We start from the raw sequence: 15,933 nt of genomic DNA, 5'->3' as shown, positions 1-15,933 counted from the left end.
CACCATTAGCCTCACAGTTAGTTTGACAGCCAAATTTGAGCGAATATTTCAGTGAGCAAGTGATAAATGTATGTAGAAGCCTCCCTAGGGAGAAGGAGGAAGCAGAAAGTATCGATGCATTCAAATGCAAATTCAATACAGATTTCTTGCACAAAATAACATTTAGGATACAGTATATGGTAATTATTTCATGCTAGGGTGGAATAGGTAACTTTAGACCAACAATTCACAAAACCTTTCCTTACTGAGACATTTCATTCAATGACAATGAGTTGTCCATTGCAATGCTTCTGTTTCCTACAACATAAAGTAATTATGAAGTATTGGTTGCAGAGTGCTTAACTCCATTAACTTTGTACCAGCAAAAAACAGGATAGTGGAAGGTGACCCAGATGAACCTTGGGTCTCTTATTTATCTCACAATTCTTCTGTTCCTATAAATGTTAACAGATTATCAAATAACTTTTGAATAAAACATCACTTCCTCAGGAGTTTTAAAAATGAATATTTCTTTGAAATATCTGCTACCATAAGTTATAGACCATTAAAATCTATATACTGTATATATGTTTGTGTGTCTGCACCTTCGTTTTGATTGCTGTCCAAAGTTATACATGATTCTATAATTTGATATTGCATTAAAATATATCTTTTGACTCAATATTGTCAATATATAAATGTGACTTGGGCAGTTGTCTATGGTTTGCATAAAATTGTTCACTATATTTTTATGTATGGGGAGAAGGCAGGAACAGGGTACTGATTGAGAGTGATCAGCCAAATGCTACATTGTTACACAAATGTCCAATCAAGCATTCTGCAAACAAATTGTGTGCTAAATTAGGACCTGTGCAAGTCTGAAGGGAGCTGAATAAAACATCCAACTGTCAAGCTATCCTTGCAAAGTATGCCAAATTTAGATTATGATCTAATGTGAGTTAGATAAATTTTCGAGATAAAATTGTGCCCATTGGAAAATTGACCCAGGCATGTATGTGCGCAACCTATCTGATGTTTTATAGCATTATAGTCACACAGCTTACAAATGGGACATGTAGTTGGGGTTGGGGGTGGTGGAGAGACAGTAATCATTAGGGGATGTTCAACGAGATCTGGGTGTCCTAGTGCATCAGTCACTGAAAGGAAGCATGCAGGTACAGCAGGCAGTGAAGAAAGCCAATGGAATGTTGGCCTTCGTAACAAGAGGAGTTGAGTATAGGAGCGAAGAGGTCCTTCTACAGTTGTACCGGGCTCTGGTGAGACCGCACCTAGAGTACTGTGTGCAGTTTTGGTCTCCAAATTTGAGGAAGGATATTCTTGCTATTGAGGGCGTGCAGCGTAGGTTCACTAGGTTAATTCCCGGAATGGCGGGACTGTCGTATGTTGAAAGGCTGGAGCAATTAGGCTTGTATACACTGGAATTTAGAAGGATGAGGGGGGATCTTATTGAAACATATAAGATAATTAGGGGATTGGACACATTAGAGGCAGGAAACATGTTCCCAATGTTGGGGGAGTCCAGAACAAAGGGCCACAGTTTAAGAATAAGGGGTAGGCCATTTAGAACGGAGATGAGGAAGAACTTTTTCAGTCAGAGAGTGGTGAAGGTGTGGAATTCTCTGCCTCAGAAGGCAGTGGAGGCCAGTTCGTTGGATGCTTTCAAGAGAGAGATGGATAGAGCTCTTAAGGATAGCGGAGTGAGGGGGTATGGGGAGAAGGCAGGAACGGGGTACTGATTGAGAGTGATCAGCCATGATCGCATTGAATGGCGGTGCTGGCTCGAAGGGCTGAATGGCCTACTCCTGCACCTATTGTCTATTGTCTATTACAGTATGCATCTGTGTGTGTGTGTATGCATGTGCATGTGTGTGCATGTGTGCAAATGGCCATCTAATTAGCCATCTGATCATGTCCCATATCATCCATGCCACTGTTAGATCAGACAGCTCAGCTTGTAGTTCTGATGTACACCGCATCAGCCATTGAGGAAACAACCAGTAGGAGTTGGCACGTACCCTGAACATGTAAAATTGTGGCTGACTGATGCTGTGTGCAAAACATCCATATCAGAATGGATAGGAAGGAACTGCAGCTGCTGGTTTAAACCGAAGATAGACATAAAAAGCTGGAGTAACTCAGCGGGTCAGGCTGCATCTCTGGAAAAAAGGAATAGGCGATGTTTTGGGTTAAGACCCTTCTTTAGTGGGTCTCGATCCGAAATGTCACCTATTTCTTTTCTCCAGAGATGCTGTCTGATCCACTGAGTTTCTCCAGCTTTTGGCGTCTATCAGAATGGAGACCCTTAAATTCATACCTCTTTGGTAATGAGAATTCAATCTGCTCCCACATTGTTTTCTGAAAATGTTCAAAAAGTATCTGTTGTTAGCTGCACTCCAATTTATGCCAGCAAAGGAGGAAAAGTAAGGAGTGTGACTTCATTAGTTGCATGACTAATGCTAGAAAACATCACGGGTGAGTTGCACACAACTGGGTGAATTTCCCAATGGGCACAATTTCATCTAGAAATGATCACAATCATGATCACAAACTAGCATGGCTGAAATTGCTTTCATGCACAATTATGCATGATAAATAGACCCATCTAGATAAACTTCTTGGATTCCTTCTAAAATAATTAGGCTTTTTGTTCAGGAAGATCACACAGACTTTCTGAAGCATGTTTTGATACTTCTTGATCAACTTTGAATTCTTTTCACATTTTTTAATCTCAGCAATTCACAATCTTAATTGCAAATACCGAATGTGTGCAGGCGTTGCTTCAAGTATTCAGTAACATGCCGGATCTCAGTGAACTTTAATGAAGTGAGCTGGTGCACTTTCTTCATGTGCTGGGCCCAGGACAGATCAGCCCAGATGTTAGCGCATAAGAATTAGAAGCTGCAAACTCATTTCCAACCACTGACCCACCGACGAAAATTGGCACTTGGTCTCCTGACTTCCCCTTTCTGAAGATAACGATTCATTCCTTGGTTTGTTGAAACGTCATGTCATGTCATGACAAAACATGACATGTTTTGTTGACATGATGTGTAAAGACAGTCGAGCAGTCAATTTCAATCTGTGCTTCTGCAAAGAGTCTAAAAATAGACTTTAGAGGAGGAAGGCCAAGGATCCAGACCTGTCTTCATTGATGAGTCGGTGGTGGAGAGAGTCAACAACATCAGGTGATTGGGAATGCGTTTCACTGAAGATCTGTCCTGAAGCCAGCACATTGATGTAATCATAAAGAAACCCCATCGATGCCTCTACTTCCTTAGAAGGTTGAGGATATTCTCTATGTCAGCAAATACACCCTTGACCTTCTACAGATGTACAGTGGAGAGCACATTGACTGCTAGCCATCAAGGCCTGGTTTTGCAAAATGAATGCCCAGGAACAAAGGAGTTTACAAGAAATGGTAGACACTGTGCATTTCATCATGGGTACTGGCCTCCCCACCATTGAGGGGATCTTAAGAAGGCACTGTCTCAAAAAGCTAGCCAGCATCATCAAGAACCATGCCACCCTGGCCATGCCTCTTACTTCCCTTCTGCCATCAGGAGAAGGTGTAGGAGTGTGAAAACCGTGACCTCCAGGTTCAGGAACAGTTTCTACCCAACATCCATCAGGCTATTGAACACTAAAACACCAACTAAACTTCGAACTATGAACTGTTTCAGTTGCACTGGGGAATTCAGGATTTTCTTTTGCACTAGTATTGGGGATTTTAAACTATTTATTGAATTTTTTTGTGTTTGTTTATTATGTTATCTATTGTGTTTTTACAGACCTGTTGCGCTGTTGCAAGGAAGAATTTCATTGTTCCGTTTCAGTATATATGTCAATTAAACACTCTTGACTCTTGTCATTTCTCTTAAAGATCTTACATTTCTCCCTTCGTAGTTATAAAAAACCAACAGTGCTTCTTTATATTTAAAAATGTCAGTTTAATTTAATCGCTTATTATGATGTTCTTTTGTTAAATGCAAGTCAGGTCTTGACAGAAGAGAAACTGTGAATAACACAATACTTGACGCAATAATGGTGAAGTAATATAATTACGGCTAATAATAATCATTATTCTGCTGAAGAGGATTTGTCACTTGATACTAATGAAATCTTGTCTTTTGAATCAAATGTGGTGATTAATATGATCTCCTTTTGAATTGTCAACTTTAATCAAAGTATTCAATTGAACATGTCTGAAATAGAACATTATCTTCAGTAACGTCCTTGGCGTAATACTATGGCACCCTGCTATCTTTATCCTCTCCCAATTAAATGGTTCAAATATAAATATAATACAAATGCTATCTTTTTTCCTTGCTGTGTTTCTGGAAGTCAGACTGGTGGCTGTGTCTGCTGACAGAATCGAAAGCTTATGTAAGATCCACAAAGGCGATGTATAATGAGGTTTGCTGCTCGCTGCATCTTTCTTGGATTTGACGCAGGACGAAGATCATATCTCTTATAGATCTAAATCCGCGGAACCGCATTGTGCCTCGGGGTGTATCCTACCAACGAGTCTGTGAAGTCTTTGCAGGATCACTCTGGCAAAGGCATTTCCTGTCACATGCAGAAGTGAGATGCCCCTGTAGTTGTTGCAATTGCTCCAATCTCCCTTGTTGTTATACTGTGTGGCAATATTGGTGTTATGCATGTCTAGAGGGTTGACGGTTTCCATACATAAGGAGCTCAGCAGATGTGCCATCCTGTCTTGGAGCCTTCCTGGCTGCCAGGCTATTGATGGCTTTATCCAGTTCATGCAGTGGTGGTTTATCAACGAGCTCACTCATCACTGGCACCTGAGAGAGAGCATCAAGAGCTGCGGTCGAGATGTCCATCTCGCGTGAACATAGCTGAGAGTAATGTTCGACCCAACGATCCATCTGCCTCCTTCAGTCAGTAATGGTGGTACCGACTGCTGATCTCAAAGGAGCAGACGTGGGGACGGTTGGATCTACTGCTCGGTTTATGCCATTGTACATGGCACAAAGGTTTCCACAGTCACTTGCAGCATGGATTTCTATGCACAATTCATTCCAGTACCTGTTAATGTAATGTGCAGGAAGGAACTGCAGATGCTGGTCTAAATTGAAGACAGACACAAAATGCTGGAGCAACTCAATGAGACAGGCAGCATCTCTGGAGAGAAGGGATGGGTGATGTTTCGAGAAGAGACCCTTCTTCAGACTGTTCACATAATGTCTAGCTGCTCTCTGTGTGGCTGCTCTTGAAGCTTTAGGCCTTTTTGCGTGTGGGGGTTTGGTCGTACATCATGTATGAGGTGTTTCAAGCATGTAGTGACATTTCATCAAAGTGTGCCTCGAACCATTCAGGATTCTTATTCTTTTCTTTTATGAAGACCAGTGATGCTGCATCATAGATGACTGTTTTCAGGGATATCCAGTCTTTGTTGGTATTACTTGAAGGCCATGAAGTCCTTCATGGCCATATAGACAGACTGTCTCATGCTTTCAAAATAAATTGAATGATAATCAGTGTAAAGCAGACTGTTGTCATGGGTCAAGGCAGTGCACTCCCCAGTGAAGTCACCCTTAACACCACTCCACTGGAAACTGTCAATAAATTCACCTACTTAGGATCTATGATGACTGATAGCCTCTCTCTTTATGAGGATATTAATTCACCAGTATAGAAAAGGCAGGAAATACAGCAACCACCTTCAGAAGCCTAACCAAGTCGGCATGGAAGAACAGAAAACTCACAATCAAGACCTCACCTATAAATGGTGCATTTTGACCACGTTACTGCACAGCAGTGAAGCTCGGATGACTTATCTACATCAAGAATAAAAATTGAATGATTTTTATTTCCGCTGTCTTCATTGCATCCCAGGAATTCCTTGGCAGGACAAAATCACCAATGAATCCATCCTTGTCCTGACCAACATTCCTTGCATCCCTGCGATCCTCAAGCAGAAGCATACCCACTGGCTTGGACATGTACACAGGATAGAAAATGGGTACATCCCCAAAGATGTGCTTTGGGGAAGTTGGCAATGCCAAGAGGAAGACCAAAGCTTTGCTACAAATTTGTTACAAGGAGATATGACAAATTTTAACATTGGCACTGACAACTGGGAGGGGGTTGCTGAGGGCCTGGGGTGAGGTGGAGAAAGGTCCTCCATGCGGGTATGAAGCCCCTCGAGACCCTGGAGGTCAGGCGCCAATGACATGTTCAATAGGTCTATTTGCAAGATTTCAACGCTTTGTTCATTCACTAAAGCACTGTTCACTATCAACTTCTAAAATGTATTTGATGTTGTAAATTAGGAACTTCCCAGAAAACATCTCATGTGAAAACAGTCACTTGTCACCTTTATTATGGGAGATATATTTTTTCTGAGCTATTTGTTTTGATGAGCAGTAAAATGCAAATTTTGTAAAGTAATTTGAATCCGATTACAACAGGACAATGAAAGGGCCCACACAGGTCAATGTCCACCAAAGTTGTCCATTTACTTAATCTCATAAACCAAAGATATTTAGAAGCAAAGCAAAAGCAGATTGCTCTAGTTGCTGAAAATAAAAATTGGACCTGCTGGAAATAATTAGTATCAGAAAGTACAGATGGAGAGAGAAATACTGTTCATTTGAGTTCAATAAAGGCCCCATGCATAATTATATTGACATATTTTTATTGTTTCAAATAAGCTAAAAAGGAAATAATGATGCTTTGACAAAAGCTCATTATTCCAAAATGTTAACACTGTTTCTATCTCTACAGATGCTGTTTGAGCAGCTGATTATTTTCCAGCATTTTCTACATTTAATTTTGCCTGAAGTCATTGCATTGAGTGCTTTAAAAGAAGCCAATTGTTTGTTCCTCAATGCAACATTAGGAAGATCAATTACTTAAAAAAAAAATTAACACAAAATTTCATTTTTAACTATGCTTGAATATCATGTATCAGACCCAATATGATGAAATTCATTTATGCTGATCATGACATGATTATTCAGTCAATAGATCCACTTCTATTCATTCATCAGAATGGATTTAATTTCAAGATTGGACAATTGGCCAATCTTTTCGGCAGGAAGCCCAAGCTATTTTTAGGCTTGGCCAACAACTTGCTATTAGTGAGAAAAATGGCTTAACATGCTCCACTGCAGCCAGAACCATTGGACAGATGCTCACGCAGCCTCGTCAGATATCATGCCAGGCAGTCAATATATAGACGGTTTCCAGGGATCAGGCAACTTGAATTGGAAGGCAGAAGCATCCATTATTTCTTGTGGAGCATTCCAGACCTTGCTGAAATAAGTTTAGATAGCAGAATTTATCAGGTGCAAGATATACAATGCACACTGTGGTTACTGGGCTTTCAACTTGGGTTCCTAAACCAACCAAACGATATTGATTTGTTCAAGTAACAAGACTCGGGATTCTATACTCACAGAAGATACAAGTTAAAACAATATTGGAGAGGAATCTGGCCAGAAAGTCAACCATCTTGTTTTGAACTAGGATACTGCTTCATCAGTTGGGTGGTGGGAGGTCCCTAATCCATACATTATTCTGTGGTGTTTTGCATGGTCCAGCATTACAAAAGTGCATTACAGCCACCACCTATTGTGTCATTTTAGTAAGAGGTGCCCTGATGGTGAAGTTTAATCGCACACAGTGACCATGGCAACATGTGCGGCAGAACCGAACAGGCCTTACATGGGCTCTGTGAAGCCCAGCCATGTCTGTTACTGTAGAGTGAGAGAGTTCAGGTTTAGGCCAGGGAGGAATGGGCTCGGTGTTTATCGGTTCAGTAGCATTAGAAGGAAGGGACAACAAACACATGATCTGCCATTATTAGCAGACAGGTGAACAGACCCGGTGCCAGTGAGAGGGGACAATAAGAACAGCATTAAAAGGGAAACATATTATATGATTGTTGTACTTTTCTACTTGGATTGCTTTCTCTGGAGTGTCGGAAGTTGAGGGGAGGCCTGATAGAAGCATATAAAATGAAGAGACGCATATATAGGGCAGACAATTAGAATCCTTTTCCTGGGTGGAAATGTTAAAGACCAGATGGCATAGCTTTAAGATGAGAGGGGCAAAATTTGAAGGAGACGTGTGGGGCAAGTTTCTTTTTAACACAGAGAGTGGTGGGTACCTTGAACATGTTGCTAAAAGTGGTGTTGGAGGCAGATACAATTGTGGCACGAGTGGCTTTGGGATAGGCACACGTGTATGCAGCGAATGGAGGGGAATGGATCAAGAGCATGCACAGGAGATTAATTTGAATTAGAATTATGTTCATCTTGGCATTGTGGGCTAAAGGGCATGTTCCTGCACTTTGCTGTTCTTTGTTCCATGTTCATTTGAGATGATGGACATTTCCAACATCAGAGGTTGAGATAGGGTTGAATCCCTTTATCGAACACCAACCCTAGATTCACATGTTAAAGCTTACTTCAATGTGAATAGCCACATCATTCAAGAGCTCCCTGTAGGACTAGAATTTGTGCAAGTGGCATAAAAAATTGTACAGAATCTATTTTATTTCACTTCAAACAAATGGTTGTCATTAGCCTGCATGTCTTGTGCACAAAGGGCTGAGATTAAATTCAGACACAAAGTCGATAAAATTTACTTGTGTACCGTACAAAAATTCTGCAGCCAAGAGAATTTTCGACCAAAGATATTTAAAATCCATTGAAAAATGACACTCACCAAGTTTGTGCCTTGTAACTGGACCTTGCATGGTCCCTGCTGATCTATTAAACTTTTGTGGCCTTGTGGGATCTCTTGTATCAGATGCCTTTGCTTTACTGTGAGGAAGAGCCTAGAGTAACAACGAAGCATGACCTGAGGCACCAGCTCAGGACTGCCTCAAGGCTTTGAGATCACTACTGCTGAAGACATGACATTTGTTTTTTAAATGTCTCAGCTACCCAAGGTCTTTTAAAACATAATTTAGATTCATTGTTTATAATAAAGCAGAATTTACAAATTACTGTATACTTTAGAATCACATGTATTTAGAATACTTTAACCTACTGTAAGTTAACTGAAAAGTGAAATAGGAAATGGAAATTCTTAACCTAAACCTTTAATCAAGCTTACAATCCTATTCCAAGTTTTGTTGCACCTTGTGAGAGTCTGTCCGTCTTCTCCTGCATTTGTATCAGTGCGTGTGAAAGGAGAGCTATGTTGTCTGCAAGGTCAAGGTCATCTAACTGCTCTCACGTTGTCCACTGAATTCCATTTCTTTTCAATGAATGAGGATTACAACCTGGCTGGTGTAAAAATGAGAAGTCAGATATAAAGTGCTTGCAGGTCCTCACTGCCAATGGAGTCCATGGTGAGCCCAGTCCCGTGGGGAGGTATGGTAGCACAGCTGGTAGAGCTGCTGCCTCACAGTGCCAGACCCAGGTTCGATCCTGGCCTTGGGAGATGTCTGTGTGGAGTTTGCACATTCTCCCTGTGACAACATGGGTTTCCCCCGGGTGTTCTGGTTTCCTCCCTGATCCCAAAGACGTGCATATTTGCAGGTAAATTGGCCTCTGATCATTTTCTCTCGTGGGTAGTGGAGGCCAATTCTCTGAATGCATTCAAGAGAGAGCTTGATAGAGCTCATAAGGATAGCGGAGTCAGGGGGTATGGGGAGAAGGTAGGAACGGGGTATTGATTGAGAATGATCAGCCATGATCACATTGAATGGCGGTGCTGGCTCGAAGGGCCGAATGGCCTCCTCCTGCACCTATTGTCTATTGTCTATTGGGTGATCAGTGGATGAGAAAGTGGAACAGCATAGGACTAGTGTGAACAGGTGATTGGTGGACAGCGTGGACTTAATGGGCTGAAGGGCCTGTTTCCATGTTGTGTTTCTAAACTAAGTACATCTCCAACATTTAAGTTTTAGTGTGCAGATATGAAAGGTGAAGTTGCAGGACAGAGAGGTCCACTGTTCACAATAGACACCGATCTGGTCCACTGCTTCCTTCTGGTGTTAATCCAACCTACTTTATTGAGATGATGAGCAGACTACTCATTTGTTCATTTAGCTGCAGTGTCCAACTGTTAAAATGCTGATTAGAACTAAAGGTACTTCAGCCAGGAAACTGCTGTGCTGAGCAACAAGATTCTAGCCACTGAACAAATTAATCAAGCTCTACTGGAAGTGCTTGAACTGCACTTAAAGAAGTTTACCAATACTTATTTATTGATGCAAAACTGATACTAAAACCAATAGGCTATGGATCACAGGATGGTAAATGGGATTGGTACAGATAGGTACTTAATAAATGGCATGGATGTAATGGCCATAAAGACCTGTTTCTGCACAGCCTGGCACCGTGACTAATATTGGAATGGATACAGAATGCCACAACAGACAAAAACACTAAAAACTACTTTTTTCCCATATTTGAAACATTCTTTTTCTGTTCATAACAGTGCAAAGTTAATATAAACTATCTGGTAATGGTGATTACAATAATTCAATCAATAAAACTATTTTTTTTAAACAAGAGTGGTAGACAAAACCATTATTGTACAGAACTATAACTGTGAGACAAATTATTTCATCAGAGAGGATTAAAAATTATTTCTGAGGTCCAGAATTCTCTCAGCTTTTCATATGAGGATTAATGTTATGAATCACAGCTTGCAAAATGTTTTATGGCTAAAAAGAAGCTTTACAGCATGTTACTTGTTTGCTTACAATAAAGAGGAAATTCAATCAAATATTTTTTCACTATAACTTTCATAAACATGATATAAAATGATGAGCACTGGGCACACCCACTTCACCGACATATGGGTTGGTAGGTTAACTGGTCATTGTAAGGTGTCCCTAGTGTGTGGGTGAGTGGTGGAATCTGGAGGGAGTTAAAATATGGGGGAAACAAAAAGGACTCAATGATTTAGTCAGATATGAGTCATGACATGACTCAATTTCTTGAGTGGTGAATCTGTGGAATTCTTTGCCACAGAAGGTTGCGGAGGCGAAATCAGTAGATGTTTTTAAGGCAGAGATAAACAGATTCTTGATTAGATGGGTGTCAGAGGTTATGGGGAGAAGGTAGGAGAATGGGGTTAGGAGGGAGAGATAGATCAGCCATCATTGAATGGCGGAATAGACTTGATGGGCCGAATGGCCTAAATCTACTTCTATCACTTATGACCTTATGACCTTATGATTCCAAATCCCACCGAAACTGCCAATTGTAGTGTGACCAATGACCAATCTGAAGAGCGGTCCTGACCTGAATCGTCATCTATCCATTTTCTCCAGAGGTCCCACCTGACCCGATGAGTTACTCCAACAATTTGTGTCTATCTCTGCCAATGGCACTCTTTTAACAGTGTTCCTATCTATGATGGCCTTTATTGTCCTTTTCTCAATCAGTACCCCGTTCCTGCCTTCTCCCCATACCCCCTGACTCTGCTATCCTTAAGAGCTCTATCTAGCTCTCTCTTGAATGCATTCAGAGAATTGGCCTCCACTGCCTTCTGAGGCAGAGAATTCCACAGATTCACAACTCTCTGTCTGAAATTTTTTTCCTCATCTCAGATCTAAATGGCCTACACCTTATTCTTAAACTGTGGCCCCTTGTTCTGGACTCCCCCAACATTGGGAACATGTTTCCTGCCTCTAATGTGTCCAACCCCTTAATAATCTTACACGTTTCGATAAGATCTCCTCTCATCCTTCTAAATTCCAGTGTATAGAAGCCTAGTCGCTCCTGTCTTTCAACATATTTTCCAGTCTAAAATTATATTTCAGAAAACTCCACTATATTTTTGTGATCACTTTGACTGACTTTAGCTTGTTTTAGACCCATACCCTTGCAGACACTCTCATTTGATGATTAGCATGGGGAGCTTTTGCTACACAGAGCGAGAAGTGCAGTCAGCACAAGCGTATGTGGCAGATTGAGTAGAACGAGCCCATGTCCCTATTTCACAGTCAACCAACTTCATCCCCTTGCAAGTTATAGTCATAGAGGCATTCAGCATGAAAACACATCCTTCGGCCCAACTTTCCCATGCCGACCAAGATGTCTTATCTGCACTAGTCGAACCTACCCGTGTTTGGCCCATATCCCTCCAAACCCTTCCCATCCATGTACCTGTCCAAATGCCTTTTAAATGGAGTGTTCCTCCTCCCTTGCGTGCCGCTCTAATCCCCGTCACCACCAGACAGGCCAGGAGAAGCCAACCCCTCAGCACCGTAAACAGTGCCTTGCTGCCGGAAAACAGTGGCAAACCGGAAACCATCCTGGTCAGGGCTCCTGACTGAGCTGAGGCCACCGACAAACAAGGAACAGATAGGTCCAATTAGCTGTTGTCAACACACATCCAGCCAGAAAAAGAGCAGGAGTAAGGAAGGGGTGAGAGAGGAAAGAGGAAAGGAAGGGAGGAAGAAAGAAAGAGCGAGGAAGGGAAAGAAAGTAGGGAGCCTCCCTACCAGCTGTATTCCACTTTTGCCAGCTTTTTTGAGGAAGACTAAGCTGCTGGGACACACCCAAGACCAACGACATGCCCACTACAAGGTCGACTGAGCGGCTGGGGCAAGCTCTCGACAGCCATTGCCTCCTTAGGCCCAGACTGAGCAGCTGGGGCAAGATCTAGACAGCCATCGCCTCCTTTGAGGCCCAGACTGAGCAGCTGGGGCAAGTTATAGACAGCCATTGTCTCCTTTCCTGCCCACAGCCAATGAGGGACTGCGCCTGCACTGAAAGGCAAAGACTGAGCTGCCATCATAAGCCTGAGACCACCAGAGCTTCCTCTTGAAGGCAAAGACTGAGCAATCGGGCCAAACCCAAGATCGCCTATGCATACGATAGGATACGATAAAATACGATAGGATACGATAAACTCTATTTATCCCAGGAGAGAAATTGGTCTTCCAACAGTCATAAAACACAACAAGATACGTGCAACATGAAATTGAAGTGATGAGTGGAAAGTCGAGGATTGGGGATATGCAAAGATTGGGAGAGGCGGGGAGGAGCGGGAAGGGAAGTCAGTCTACCACATGGCAGAAGGGGGAGGCGTTGTACAGTTTGATCGCCACAGGGAAAAAAAGATCTGTGGCGTTTGGTGCTGTATTTTGGTGCAACCAGTCTGTTCCTCTTCAAGGGAAAGACTAAGCCGCCAGGACAAGTCCAAGGCGGCCAGCGTTTTCTCTTCAAGGCCAAGGCTGAGCCACCAGGACAAGTCTGAGACTACCACTCTCAAGGCAAGAGTGAACTGCAGGGGCAAGCCTAATTTTGCCACACCTCCTGCTTCGAGATCATAACTGAACTGCCAGGACAAGCCTAATGAGGAAAGAGAGAACTTCAGGAATACGCCTGTGATCACCGCCCCTCCCCATGTGAGACCAGGACTGAGCTGCCCAGACAAGCCCAAGATCGCCATGGCCTCTTTACATGCACACTGACAATAAGGGTCTGCGCTCCTTGTGGACCCACTCCTTCTCATCATTATTGTCTACTGGAAACATACCATATCATGTGAGTTCACCCTACTGCGAGTTCTGGTGTAGTCATTTTCAACACGGCATCATCCCCGATGTCACATTTGTTATAGTACCAGAAGTTGTCCATGAGGCTCCAATTAAATCTTTCCCCTCTCACCTTAATTCCATGCCCTAATACTATGTTATGATTTCAGAAAATGCTGACAGCATTTAAAAGTTCAGCCAGTACCAGTAAAAAATAAATTAGTTAACCTGTCAGGAGAGTGCTTCCACCATTTCTTTTTTAAATTTCGGATTTTCAGCATCTGCAGTTTTTTTTGTTATTTTCAAGAATAACGTGCTGCTTTTTGAATCATTCTCTTTCAAACAGCACCTCTTCCGACCTTAGGAGCAGTGCCATGAATGAATATATTTGTCTTTTAAGCGATTATTTTTTAATTTTAATTTCTAAATTATAATATATACTGTATGCAGGCAATTTTTCGTTTCTATTGAAAGTATCAACAATTAGTCATCTGGTTAAGAAGAAAAATTAAAAGTAGTGCCCACAGAGGTGAGACAAAAGTAATTTCATAAGGTCAATGACATTGGAAGGATGCAAAGGACAGGATTGGGAACTTGTTCCAAGATATTGCAGCCCTTTTAACCCATTCTATAGGATTATTTCAAACATTGAACTTAGTGTTAGATGTTAAGCATTAGTTCCTGAATATGTTCTTGAATATGTATTCAGTCAAATCATAACATAAATAAGTACAATTTAAGGCGCACACATGTACAACAGGCAATGAATCCAAAGAGAAAAATAACCAGAGTAAAGAATATAGTGTGACAGGGATATAGTGTAACAGCTGCAGAGAATGTGCATATACAAAAAATGTACCAGGGTAACAATGAAGTGGTTTTATTCACAAAATGCTGGAGTAACTCAGCAGGTCAGGCAGCATCTCGGGAGAGAAGGAATGGGTGACGTTTCGGGTCGAGACCCTTCTTCAGACTGATGTCAGGAGGGCGGGACAAAGGAAGGATATAGGTGGAGACAGGAAGATAGAGGGAGATCTGGGAAGGAGGAGGGGAAGGGAGGGACAGAGGAGCTATCTGAAGTTGGGTTGGCACAATGAAGTGGGTTGTGAGATCTGAACTCCATGCTTAGCTTAACTTAAAATTTCCCTAATTTCCAACATTGGGGACATGATCAAAACCATCCTATGTCAAAAACTGTGCTATGTATGAGGTGTGTTATATCAAGGTTGCATTGTGTATACGCACATAAATTTGAAGTTTAAGAAAAATGGCTATATTGTTAATTTGTTTTTTTATTGGGCTACAAAACCTGCAAATTATTTCATACTCATATCACTGCTGGGACTGTTCCTACTTACCTTACGTGAATGAACTTCTTTGACATATAACGGATGAAAGAATTCAGATTTGCCTTCCAGTCTTATTCCTTTATTTGTGATTTTTAGGTTTCCCATTCCATTCTGCAATCAGTAAAAAAAGGAAACTTTCATTCAACATGTGAAGTATAAACCAGAAGAAAATCTTTTAACAAAAGCACGTTAACAATATCCATCATAAGTAAGTTTCATATCTGCCCTTGATGAGAGTTGTATAATTACCTCTGCTTAGTTGTGATTCTACCATCTATAATCATAGCTCACTAACCTGTCTGTGGCTGCAGAGATAAGTTGGAAAAAAATGAATGTTATGATAATTACAACTATAATAATTTTCTGCACGAGGTCAGTAATTACAAGCTACCATCTGTAGGGGCTTTGATTTCTTCCCGTCAAGAACTCCAGCTTCTTTAGTGAACAGCCAAATTAGAGCCCAAAGGGCCAGCGTAAAATGCATGTTCACAAATTCCTTTGCAATTTCAAAACCTTTAAGGCAATTTAACATTGTAAAACCAGTAAAAAGCTTTCATATCAAACTCTTCAAAGTATTATTGCCACTGCATTATCTTTCTGCCACTATTTTTGATGCCAATAACATATTTCTTCTGGTATTCTTCCTCCGACACAATACTGTAAAACCTCGCGCATTTCCCAATACAGCTGAAGAAACAGAACGAGAAGCAGGCCACTCAGACACTCACTTTTAACCTGCTTTTCAATAAGGTCATGGGCTGAGCTATTACCTCTGTGTCACGTTCCTGCACTAACTGTATGAGCCATGATTCTTTTAACAGCCAAAGATCCATTGACCCCTGTATTGTACTCAACGACTGTCTGCACAGCCTTCTTCACCATCCTCTCTGTTTAGCAATTTCTTTTCATCACTATGTTGAATGACAAGTTTCTTATTTTCCGATCGGCATTCCTGGTTCTAGATATGTCAGCCAGGGGAAACATCTGACCTGTCAAGACCACTAAGGATTTTGTATGTTGCAATGAAATCAGCCTTCATGCTTCAAAACACATTTAAGTGCAGGCTCAGTCTTCTTAATATTTCCTCACATGGCAAATCAAGCTTTT

At 41.5% G+C, this 15,933-nt stretch overlaps 1 protein-coding gene across 3 annotated transcripts in view; it reads right to left on the bottom strand.

The window, feature by feature from the left end:
- sgcz (sarcoglycan zeta) overlaps nucleotides 1-15,933 on the bottom strand; it is a 728,908-nt gene that overhangs the window by 161,498 nt on the left and 551,477 nt on the right. For all 3 annotated transcript variants that reach the window (XM_078398116.1, XM_078398107.1, XM_078398126.1), the window contains one exon: nucleotides 14,836-14,937. In XM_078398116.1, coding sequence (XP_078254242.1) covers nucleotides 14,836-14,937 — 102 coding nt within the window. The remainder of the gene's footprint in view (nucleotides 1-14,835; nucleotides 14,938-15,933) is intronic.

The sequence above is a fragment of the Rhinoraja longicauda genome, chromosome 1 (genome assembly GCF_053455715.1).
Source record: "Rhinoraja longicauda isolate Sanriku21f chromosome 1, sRhiLon1.1, whole genome shotgun sequence".
NCBI lineage: Eukaryota > Metazoa > Chordata > Chondrichthyes > Rajiformes > Arhynchobatidae > Rhinoraja > Rhinoraja longicauda.
This window is presented reverse-complemented; position numbering and strand designations above follow the sequence as displayed.